A 12,349-nucleotide genomic window follows, 5' to 3' on the forward strand; every position below is an offset into this window, starting at 1 on the left:
CTTCCCCTGAAACAAAAGGGAAGGCCCTGAAGATGAGTGATAGTTAGGAATGCAGCAAAAAATCTTTAAAGCAAAAGGGAAAGGGTTAAATCACAAGGGGAAATCTGGTTTAAGGGAGGAAGAGAAGAGAAGGCCACCAGGAGAGATAAGGAAGGTGAGGGAGGGGTGGGGCTGGAAGGGTCTGAGGGCCTGAGCCTTCCTAGGTGTGTGAGGCCTGTAGGAGGGACTCAGTGCCTGGGCTGGCAAGAAGAGGTTTGGGGGCTGCAAGGAAGAACAGCCTGTCTCCACCTGGAACCAAACCAATAGCCTTTAGTCTAGCAGGAAGTAGCTGGAGCCTCCACCTGGCCGGAAGAGGGAAGGTTTGCTGTGATGAGGATGTTGCTGCTGCTGCTGCTAAGTTGCTTCAGTCGTGTCCGACTTTGTGCGACCCCTTAGACGGCAGCCCACCAGGCTCCCCCATCCCTGGAACTCTCCAGGCAAGAATACTGGAGTGGGTTGCCATTTCCTTCTCCAATGCATGAAAGTGAAAAGTCAAAGTGAGGTCGCTCAGTCGTGTCCGACTCTTAGCGGCCTCATGGACTGCAGCCTACCAGGCCCCTCCATCCATAGGGTGATGAGGATGAGGAGGGCTAAAGCCAGAGCAGTGGTATGGACCACTATGAGAAGGATGGCAGTGATGCAACCCTCACGAAGTATGGCACGAGTGGCAGAGCAAAGGTAGCTGGAGAGGAAGCCCTGGTAGGTGTGGCTGCGCCACAACCTGTTCCAGCTGGCATCCTCGATGAGTGCATTAACTGTGTCACAGGTGGGAGCATAGGGGAAAAACATCACCTGCACCCCAGCTTCTCCTGCTCCAGGCTATTGGGCTCAGCTTTTCAGATGGTTTCATAATGTAGGAAGCAGCCCTGACAACTATGATCAGGTGCCACTTTAGAAACAACCTGTTTCTAAGTTGGAGTACTTTGTTACAAACAACAGACACTGTGAGCAATTTAATGGGGGAAAAAAGGAATTTACTCAAAGGGTATAGAGTTGACAGGAAGGCTGGTAACCTGCATGTGGAAAAATAGGTTGTAACCTAGGAAGGCCAGGCAGCAGGCACTACAGCCAAGCTTATGCCTCAGGAGCACTCTGGCATGACCACTGTCACCATGGTAGGGACACTCCCCCCTCTACCGCAACGCCCAAGGGACCCACTGTGGTTGGACACCTACTGTGTCCATGCCTGCTGTGTGTGCTCAGTTGCGTCTGACTCTGTGACCCCATGGACTGCAGCCCGCCAGCTCCTCTGTCCATTACTGTTACTCCTGGGGATCTTCCCGGCCCAGGGATCAAACCTGTGTCTGCTTTGTCTCCTGCATGGGCAAGCGTGATCTTTACCACTGTACCACCTGGGAAGTCCATCCATTCCTGTGAATAATTCTAAACTTGTCGATATCTTTTTGTGTCATCCCCTGAAGATTTGAAGTTCAGAGAGGAGTGGCCACGTGGCTGAGCCTAGGTCATATGTCCTGTTCTGTCTGCCCTGGGGCAGGGAGAAGACTGCCTCTGTGGTTCAGCTTCCTCAGTCTCAGCGAAACTGCATAAAATGGGGCGTTCCCTCAAACAGAAACTTCTAGACTGTTAGAGCTAGAAAGGACATTTGAATTGGTCTTTGAATAGACCACTCTATTGTAGTGGCCTGATCTGGGAGTATTCATTAGAATTCCTGTGGCATTATAAAAAATTTACATGCTGGCATCCCATCCTCAGTTTTTTTGGTTCAGTAGATCTGAGAAGGGACTTTGGCATATGTGTGTGTGTGTGTGTCTTTCTGAAATGCTCCCCAGGTTGAGAACTGATGAACTTCAGCACTCTTGTTTTAAAGATGAGGTGACTAAGGTCCAGAGAGAGTTTATCTGTTAGAAATTATATAAGTTAGGGGCTTCCCTGGTGGCTCAGTGGCAAAGAATCCTCCTGCCAATGCAGGAGACACACGTTCAATCCCTGATCCGGAAAGATCCCACACGCCATGGAGCAGCTAAGCCCAAACACCACAACAGGTAAGCCCACGTGCCACAGCTACTGAAACTCACACATCCTGGAGCCTGTGCTCCACAAGAGAAGCCACGGCAATGAGAAGCCCATGCCCCACAACTAGAAAGTAGCCTCTGCTCTCCCCAGCAAGAGAAAGCCCTCGAAGCAGCAAAGACCCCAATACAGCCCAAAATAAATAAGTAATGTTTTGACTCTTTGTGACTCCATGGACCATAGCTCACCAGGCTCCTCTCTCCATGGAACTCTCCAGGCAGGAATACTGGAGTGGGTTGCCATTTCCTTTTCCAGGGGATCTTCCTGACCCAGGGATTGAACCCAGGTCTCCTGCATTACAGGCAGATTCTTTACCATTTGAGCTACCAGGGAAGCCCAGTGAAAGGGAGAAAGTGGTCATGACCAATTCTAGATCTCCTGGCTTTTGATCTAGTACTACTCTGAACTCTTGCTTTCTCCCACTGCAAAAAGAAGTTTCTTGTCTTTATTCATATCTAACAAGGCATGCTACACTTCTTTGGTTCAGCTTCTTCAATAGTAAACAGACTTCAGCTTAAGAGCCCCCGACTGTCAAGAGTGAACAACCCACACCAAGGGCCGCATCTCTAACGGTAATAGGCTTGATCTCTGGACCACAGCCCCTCACCCCTCCCCTTGTCACAATCTGGCTAAAGCGTCCTCAGGAACCTAAAGTGGGAAGTGTAATAAAGAGGACCTCTGGATGAAGGACAGCCTGGCTAAGCCCATACTTCTGTGTTTGGCAGGATTCTGACTGTCTGGGCCTCCGTGCACACAAGCCCTTGTTTCAGTTACTCATTGACCCTTCTTCAATTCTTCACTGTCCTGTAGCCATCTGGTTCTCATTTTGGGAATCCACGTCTTTCTTTTCTCTGCTGTCTGACTTCCACCAATCACTCTGCCTTGGACTGGTTTACTATCAGCTCAGACACTGTTTCCAGGCAATCTCATGAAAACCCAGGGCCTCTGATCCCTTCCATTACATTATGTACTTTTTTTTATTTTGCTCTCCTTACGAAACTTGTGCTTTCCTATAAAGATTCCCAACAGGAAATGCCATTTGCTTAATGCCTTCCTGCTCCAAATCTACTTAAAGTTTAAAAAAAAAAAAAAAAAAGCAAAGGATGGGAGAATTGCTGTAGCAGGACCATCTCTCTGTCAGAGGGAAGCCATTGTTTCTCCCACACCCTCTGCATCCAGAAAGGGCCCTGGCATCAAAGTCTGAGCACCTCATTCAGTGACTAAGCCAAGAAGGAATGGTGTGGTCAGAGCTGTTCTTCAGGAAGTAAATCTAGAGCTATGGAGGATGGATTGGAGGAAGAGTGTCTGTGGGTAGCGAGACAATTGATAGAAGCTATTGCAATAACATAGGTGAGAGAATGATGAGACTGAATTGGGCAGTGGGAATGGGATGAAGAGGAGAGGATAGGTAGGAAAACGTTCATTTTGGTGGAAGAATTGACAGGACTAAGAAACTGACAGATGTGGGGAGTGAGGGAGAAGTAAAGATTAAAGATTACCAGGTTTGGAGCTTGAAGGACTGGAAGAATAGCACCTTTACTAGAAATAACCGGTCTCATCACTTCATGGCAAATAGCTGGGGAAACAGTGGCTGACTTTATTTTTTTGGACTCCAAAATCACTGCAGATGGTGATTGCAGCCATGAAATTAAAAGACGCTTACTCCTTGGAAGAAGAGTTATGACTAACCTAGACAGCATATTAAAAAGCAGAGACATTACTTTGCCAACAAAGGTCTGTCTAGTCAAAGCTATGGTTTTTCCAGTAGTCATGTATGGATGTGAGAGTTGGACCATAAAGAAAGCTGAGTGCCGAAGAATTGATGCTTTTGAACTGTGGTGTTGGAGAAGACTCCTGAGAGTCCCTAGGATTGCAAGGAGATCCAAGCAGTCCATCCTAAAGGAGATCAGTCTTGGGTGTTCATTGGAAGGACTGATGTTAAAGCTGAAACTCCAATACTTTGGCCACCTGATGTGAAGAGCTGCCTCACTGGAAAAGACCCTGATGCTGGCGAAGATTGAGAGCAGGAGGAGAAGGGGACGACAGAGGATGAGATGGTTGGATGGCATCACTGACTCGATGGACATGGGTTTGGGTGGACTCCAGGAGTTGGTGATGGACAGGGAGGCCTGGCGTGCAGTGGTTCATGGGGTCACAAAGAGTCGGACATGACTGAGCGACTGAACTGAACTAGAATGAGGCAAATCAGAAAAGCTGTTGAAAGGAGGGTGGAAGACAGTGACTTTAGTTTGGTACATGAGGGATGCAGACATCCAAAACTATGTTTCCATCAGACAGTCGACTATGCAGGGCTGGACTCAGGAGGTCTGGACCGAAAGTATCAATTCAGGAGTTTCAGCTGGAAGAAAATGTGACATAGGGTAGGGGTAGGGGCTGGGAGCAGGGGGCAATACACGGAAAGGAGTGAGAAGAGAAGAGGACTGAGGTCTGAGCCTCGAGGAATAACCCCACTTATGCCCCTAAAACAAGAGGGAGGACTCAAGAAAGAGTCTGAAAAAGAGCTGAGGGCAGAAAAAAAAAAAAAAAATCAAGGAAACTGTGTTTTTTCCCAGCCAAAGGAGGGGAGTTTCAGGAAGGAATCTGAAGAGAGTGTATACTGAGGTGTGAACTGACAAGAAGCTGCTAGTAGGGCTAGACTCAAGTCACAACAGCTAACCTCACAATAAATGAAGCACTGAGGCAGGGTTCTGGGTAATTCACATAGTCCTCACTCTCTGTAGCCTTAGTTATCAGGATACTGCAGGATAAATGAGTGTAATAGCTTCATAAAGTTCAATATCGCTCAGAGTTTCCAAATAAATCCTTTCAGTTCTCAACGTGATTTGGCTCAGCTAAGAGGAAGTGGCAAAGACTGAAAAGCAAGGCCGAGGACCAGATATATAAAAGGTAGTGAAAGTGAAGTCGCTCAGTCGTGTCCGACTCTGCGACCCCGTGGACTGTAACCTACTAGGCTCCTCCGTCCATGGAATTCTCCAGGCAAGAATACTGGAGCGGGTTGCCATTTCCTTCTCCAGGGGATCTTCCCGACCCATGGACTGAACCCAGATCTCCCGCTTTGCAGGCAGACCCTTTAACCTCTGAGCCGCCAGGGAAGCCCCAGATGAAGGGTGACTAATAAATATTAATGAGGTTTCACCTCCCGCCAACCCGACCCGGGGAGAACGCGCCCGGGGCCCCGCCCCTCATGAATATGCATACAGGGCTGCCCACCGCCCACTGCCCCGCCCTCTACTCTTCTCCCTCGCAACGGACTCTCCCTACAAACGGGAAACAAGATGGCGGCGGCAGGTCCGAGTACTCGGGCTTCTTCCGCGGCGGCGGCGGCAGCTCTGAGTCGGCGGGGTCGGCGGGGACGCTGTGACGAGATGGCGGCAGCCAAAACGGGGACCTCGGGCCCTGCCGCTGGCCCCGCGCTGCTGGTGTTGCCGCCACCGTTGCTGCAGCCGCCGTCACCGCCGCGGCCGGAGGAGTCGGACTGCGCCGGGTGCCTAGAGACCCCGGGGGAGGCGGCGGCCCTGCCGTGCGGTCACTCGCTGTGCCGAGGCTGCGCCCAACGCGCTGCCGACGCGGCGGGCCCGCGTTGCCCGCGCTGCCGCGCCCGCGGAGCGGGCTGGGCCCGCCGTCGGGCCCGCGACGACTGGCAGGCCGACGCGGAGGTGCTGGGCGAGCGCGCCCGCCGCGGCCCACCGGAGCGCTGCCGCCCGCGTCGGGACGGGGGCGCGGCCGCCGCGGGGCCCAGGCCGGAGCTGGAGTCGCGCGCCGCGCCCGCGGAGCCAGGTGGAGCTTTCCCTCCTCCCGTTGGGGTCCGGAGCGAGGCCGCCGCGCCCCGGCCTGGCCTGCTTAGAGGGTGGAGGGTCCCAGGCCCTGCTCGAGCGGGTGTAAAGAGTTCTCGTGGGGTTGGAACCGGGCTCTGCCCAGATTCAGTTTGTGTTTCTGAATTTTGAACTTCGGAATGAAGTACAGGCACGATAGGTTTGGAGTCAGAAGTTTGGAGGGAGTCGTAGCATTTCTTGGAACAAGTTAGGGCCAGATTGGAATTGGTGAGTGGAGGAGGGTACCAAACTTCGCAGGGGCTGTGGAGGTTCCGAGAAGTGCTTGGTTTAATGTTGGGTGAAGAGCTTGGGCTTGTGAAGATGTGACTCCTGGGCCTGAGTGGGTCTGTGAGAGGTGTGGAGTATACGAAGTTTAGGGGGCAGATTGATTTTGAGGATGTGAAGGGAGCTTTTCAGACTTGAGGGTAGAGTGGGTTGAGAGTATGAGCTCAGATGTGCAATTTTCACAGAATCTTGAAAAACATATGCTTAGCAAGAGCTTGGCATGTAGAGAAGTAATAAGTAACTGCTATTTATATTTATAATAATACTAATAATAAGCTCCAGTAGTGCTCTGCAAAAGAAGACGGATGGGGTTTAAAAGTTTTGAAAGTCGAGACTGGTTGGCTGCGGCTGCTTCTGTCTCCATGGCAGTGTAAGTTTCCTACTATTTTCCTGCCAGTTACAGGTCTGTTGAAGGACTGTTGTTGCCTTCGACGGCTTTGCCTCCCCTCCCCACCCCCCAGCAGCCTGCCAGTCTGGTGCTGAGCTTGACATAGAAAGTGCCCTGTTGAAAACACAAAACAAAATTATGTTATAACTTAGGATTCAGACATATCCAGTCAACACAACAGCTAGAGTTCTTTGATAAAAGCTTACCCAGGAAGAGATTTTTCGAGAAACATAATTAGGAAAAGCCAGATATTTGCATCTTTGGGGTCGGGAATTCTGCCATGTGTTATTTTCAGTAGGGAAAAAGAGGCATTGCTTGCATATGAAAGTGCAGTCCCTAAAAACTACAGGTTCCAGAATGCAGTCTGTTTTGATTCAGGCAGTCAGACACCTGCCGCTATCCTAGGATACCTTTTATTTTCTGTCTTACTTTCTGTGTACCTTCCTATTCCTTTTAAGCTTAATAACATCCTTATGAGGTACTTTTATTGCCATTTTACACCTGGAACTGAGGCCAAGAGAGGTTGAGTAACTTGCCCAAGGATGAAAACCCAGTTGCATCTGATTGCTGCTCAGATAAGATGAAGGACTTCCCAAACATCATCTAATTTGTGAATGCGTGTGATGATCTCGTATGCTGTTTAATTTGCCTCAAATTCCGAGATTATGGTAAAAAAAATAAGAGAATATTTCTCTGGTCTTCCTACTCGTACTATAGATTTATATGGTCAAGTAAAACAGAAATTTGTTTCCAAAACTTGGGCTTCCTTGTGAAATAACAGGTCTGAGATTTGAACGGTAAGCGGACATATGACTTGATAATTGGTGCGAACTTTTTCCTTGAAGAAATTTGTGTATCAGTGATTAAGAAAAATGATAGAAAATGAGATTCCAAATTAGGCTGTTTTGAGGCACTGAGTGTCCACCGATTACTTTGTATGTTTGTATAAGGACCATTATGAAAAATATTTTTCCTTAAATGTTCTTACTGTTGGATCATTGAGTGTATATAATTATATACTTGTTAAGTCAAAACATTATAGAAGAATATTGCTGAACAGAGTTTGGGAATAATAATCTAGCTTTAGCAGGTTGTCTAGATCTCTTGAGTTTATGTGCAATATTTTAAAATTTTAGACTTTAATAGACAATTCACACAATTCAAACAAAAATAAAAGAAAGTATACAATGAAAAGGTTCCTATCCCTTTCTTCATTTTCCATTTTCACCAGAGATTCATGTTTATTCTTCCAATTTCTTTATGCTTATACATGGAAATTCAAATATATTTATTTTATTTTTTTGGTCTTTTTACACAAAAGGTTATGCATTATAACTACTGTTCTGTAACTTGCTTTTTTTTTCATAAAACAATACATGATGGGTATCTTTTCATATCAGTACATAGAAGGTTTTTTTCTTTCTACTTGTAGTTACAAAGAATTTCATTGAGTGGATGTAATATAATTTACTTAATCATCCACTGGGGGATATTTAGACTGTTTCCAATGTTCTGCCATTATCAATTGTTTATAAAATTGTTATACAATGTTTATGTACAGTTTTATGAAGAGTTCACCTGTAGCTTTCATCAGATTCTCAAAGGGTTGCAGAGCAAAAGATTAAGAATTGTTGTTTTAACCCAGGCCCCTCATTCTACAGAAGAGAGAACTGAAGCCCAGAACAGAGTGACCAGGTCATTGTTGGTTAGTAGCCGATAACAAGGGCTGAAAGGCTAAACTTTACATAAGGGCTAAAACATAGCCTAACTCACAGTTAAATATTCATGATGGCTTTTATTTTATTTATTTGTTTTTAGTTGCCTTCGATCTTTGTTGCCGCGAGTGGGCTTTCTCTTACTGCATCAGGCAGGGACCGCTCTTGGTTTGGTGTGGGGGTTCTCATTGTGGTGGCTTCTCTTGTTGCAGAGCACAGGGCCTAGGCACTCAGACTTCAGTAATTGTGGTGCTTGGGCTCAGCAGTTGTGATATAGGGATTTAGTTGCCCTGTGGCATGTGGAATATTCCTGGGCCAGGGGTAGAACCTGTGTCCTCTGCATTGTCAGGCGGATTCTTATCCACTGTACTACCAGGGAAGTCCCATGATGGCTTTTAATTAAAAAAGTAAAAAACACCAGCTTCATATTTACATGACACTTTTTTGAGTGGGAAACAATAGAATTAGCAATATCATTATACTTCAGTATATTCTGAAGTATATTGCTTAGTAGTGTTCTTTTGGCATAGTTAGGTCTGTTGATAAAAGCAAGGGTAGTCCTGCTTTGTAAAACTGAAAATGAAATTTTGTAGTAAAATCACTGCTATTTAAGTGAAATTCTTAGTGTTTTTTTTTTTTTTTTAAATTTCTTGAAGCCCTGTGGCTCTTTTGGAATTGAGTCAAATCGAATTTTTTTTCTGAAAAAAAGTGCAAGAGTTTGTATGTGTTGAAAATTTTGGTTGTGCTGGTGATATATTTGTTTTTGTCAGCTTTTTGGCAGTCTTTAAAGTTCAGAACCTTAAGGACTTCTGTATAAAATATTTTATTTTATTCTTGTATACATTGTCAATTTGCTTTTGGATACTATATCAGTTAATTTGTGCAGCCCTGTGTGTTGAGGGCTAAGTCAATGATCATTTCAAGATGAACCTAGACTTCAACTTTGTGTTCTTTGAGGATCTGCAGCTCATTGTTTGTCTTGACATATAAAGTATTTGGACCATCTTGAGCAATAGGCAGCAAATATGTAATGAGTGTCTGCTCTGTGGCAGACACTGTTCTAGAGCCTTGGGTGACATCAGTGAATGAAATACTCAGAAATCCTTCCCTCTTACAACTTATATTCTAAATATAGAAACAGTCCTGCTCCATTGATTTTGTTTTTAATGTTTATTTCTTTGGCTGCATTAGTTGTGGCATGTGGGCTCTGGATCACTTGGGCTCAGTAGTGCTGGTACTCGGGCTTAGTTGCTCTGTGGCATGTGGGATCTTAGTTGCCCAACCAGGGATCAAACCTGTGTCCCCTGCATTGCAAGGTAGATTCTTAACCTCTAGACCACCAGCAGGGGTCCCTGAGCCATTGATTTTTTTTTTTTTTAAAGAAAATTTACCACATGGTACATAGGTAGATTTGCAACTATTAGAACATTTACGCCTTGTTGATAATAATTAATTTTAAGAATTTATTTAGTCTTTTGATTTGAGATCAAGGATGATCATTCTAAATTATGCTGCCTTTGTACTTGAAACCAAGATCTTTTAGGACAGTTCTTTTTCTTTTTGCCATGAGTAATAATTGAAGAGAAAATGTAGACAAAGGCTGATGAATCTTTCAGACTGACAGTTTATTTTTTTTTTCTCTTGGTAGTGTTAAAATGCATTTCATAAATTGAATAAATAAAAAAATATTGAAGAGTGCCCCATTTATTCCTTCCCTTTATCCCATCCAACCTCCCCGTTCACTTAGGGTTAATATTTAGCATTTAAAAAAATTTCCTCTTTCTGTGAAAAGCAAGTAGTTCTGGTTTGTTACTCAGTTGGCAGACAGTGTTTGCTATGTGTGCAACCTAAATTGCATTTAGGACTAGTGAATAATGAAATCATGTGATTGTAGTGTAAAAGGACAGGAATTTCCCTTGTCTGAAGGGATTTGTCTTAAAATGTATAAAATGACTCAACTTTTTAATCCATACTAACACATATTCCAGAATTGGAGTGTCCATATGTGTCTTACTAATGTGGAAATATATTCTTTGTGTTTTTTAAAACTCAGGATAAGATTGCCTTGTAAACTAAGCCTTAATCACCATTAACAGAATAGCTCCATGCTATAGGCTTCAAGATTGAGGAGCAGGAATTTAGGTGGTATTTGTTTTTCATTCATATTTCCACTTTCTAACTTCCATTTAATCTTAGAAGACTTGACTGTCTTGAATTCATTTATATTTGAGTAGTTTGCTTTAGTGTAGGATGCAGGAAAAAATCGCCAAATTTCATTTCACTAATTTGGTGAGCATTTAGGGCACACACTTGTGTAAGATAATACAATAAAAAAGATGAATAAGACATAGTTCATGTCCTTTAAGACTAGAGTCTGGTTGGGGCAGCACACCTTATCGAATAATAATACCAAGTGGTAGGTAAATGCATAATGCCAGGAAGAGTAGAGCAGTGGGGTAACTGACAATCTTTTGAGGAAACTTGAGGAAGGCACTTGCGCTATGTATTGGAAAAAGTGCAGGAATTCACCAGGTGAAGGAGGAGAGGATGTCCATTCCTGGCAGAAGAACCTGCATGTGCAAAGGCACGAAGGCACTTGGCATGTTCAGAGATGACAAGAAGTTAAATATAGATGGAATGTGGGGCTGCAGTGGGGAAGGAGCAGAGAAGAGACTTCAGAAGTTGGTTCATGAAGGTCATGGTATGTCATGCTGAAGGAATTTGGGACTTTATCCTATAGACAGTGTGGAGCCCTTGAAAATATTTAAGTAATGGCATGACATTGTCATAACATGCTTTAGAAAGACAGTGTTGGTTGGAGTGTGGAGGAAATGTGAATAGAAATTGGAGGAAGGGAGTTAGGGGACTATTTTAGTAGTTCAGACAATAGATGAATAAGGGCTAGACTAAAAAAGTGACTGGAGATGTTTCCTTCAGTTATTCATTAATTTTGTAACGATTTCAGGTGGGCCTTCTGTGTACTAGGCACTGAGGCTGCAAATAGAAATAAAACATAATTCTGCCTCTTAAGGTCAGTGTAGTTAAGAAGATTGATATATAAGCATGCAGCTGGAATGTGGGGTAATAAATGCAGTGACTGTAATGCAAGATATAATTGTAGAAGGCAGTATGGTATATGTTAATAGGGCAAGTTAATGGAGCAGGATCTGGAGACACTGTGTTCAAATTCCAGGTCTGCCATTTATAGCTGTTTGTCTTTGGGCACTTGCTTAACTTCTCTGTACCTTGGTTTCCTCATTTTGAAAATGGAGATAGTAATGATAACAAAATTGTAAGGTTGTTGTTAAGACTAACTGAATTATTTCAGTGCATTATTAACATTTAAAGAGCTCAACAAATGTTAGCTCTTTTCACAAAAAAAGAGAACCTAGCTTAGGTGGGTCACTAGTGGCTTCAGTGAAAGGCAGACACTTGACCATGAGTATTAAGTAGGTGGATGAAGGCAGGATAAAAGTGAGAGGAACCAATACATTTAAAAGCATTGAAGTCACCCAGTCGCGTCCGACTGTTTGCGACCACGTGGACTGTAGCCTACCAGGCTCCTCCTTCCATGGGATTTTCCAGGCAAGAGTACTGGAATGGCTTGCCTTTTCTGTCTCCAGGGGATCTTCTCAACCCAGGGATCGAACCCTGGTCTCCCACATTGCAGGCAGACGCTTTACCATCTGAGCCAGTGCTGCTGCTGCTAAGTCACTTCAGTCGTGTCCGACTCTGTGCGACCCCATAGACGGCAGCCCACCAGGCTCCCCCGTCCTTGGGATTCTCCATGCAAGAACACTGGAGTGGATTGCCATTTCCTTCTCCAATGCGTGAAAGTGAAAAGTGAAAGTGAAGTCACTCAGTCGTGTCTGACTCTTAGGGACCCCATGGACTGCAGCCTACCAGGCTCCTCCGCCCATGGGATTTTCCAGGCAAGAGTGCTGGAGTGGGGTGCCATCGCCTTCTCTCTGAGCCACTAGGGAAGCCCTAATAAAAAAGCATAGTATGAAACAAAAGGAGAGTTGTGGGGATTGCAAATATGGATAGTTTTTGAGCAC

General features: G+C 45.0%; 1 protein-coding gene across 1 annotated transcript in view; it reads left to right on the plus strand.

Moving 5' to 3' along the window:
• Positions 1-4,296: 4,296 nt before the first annotated feature.
• RNF169 (ring finger protein 169) overlaps positions 4,297-12,349 on the plus strand; it is an 88,175-nt gene continuing 80,122 nt past the window's right edge. Inside the window, exon 1 of the mRNA XM_069553091.1 lies at positions 4,297-5,868. Within this exon, the coding sequence (XP_069409192.1) occupies positions 5,367-5,868 (502 nt within the window). The 5' untranslated portion in view covers positions 4,297-5,366. The remainder of the gene's footprint in view (positions 5,869-12,349) is intronic.

The sequence above is a fragment of the Ovis canadensis genome, chromosome 15 (assembly GCF_042477335.2).
Source record: "Ovis canadensis isolate MfBH-ARS-UI-01 breed Bighorn chromosome 15, ARS-UI_OviCan_v2, whole genome shotgun sequence".
NCBI classification, from domain to species: Eukaryota; Metazoa; Chordata; class Mammalia; order Artiodactyla; family Bovidae; genus Ovis; species Ovis canadensis.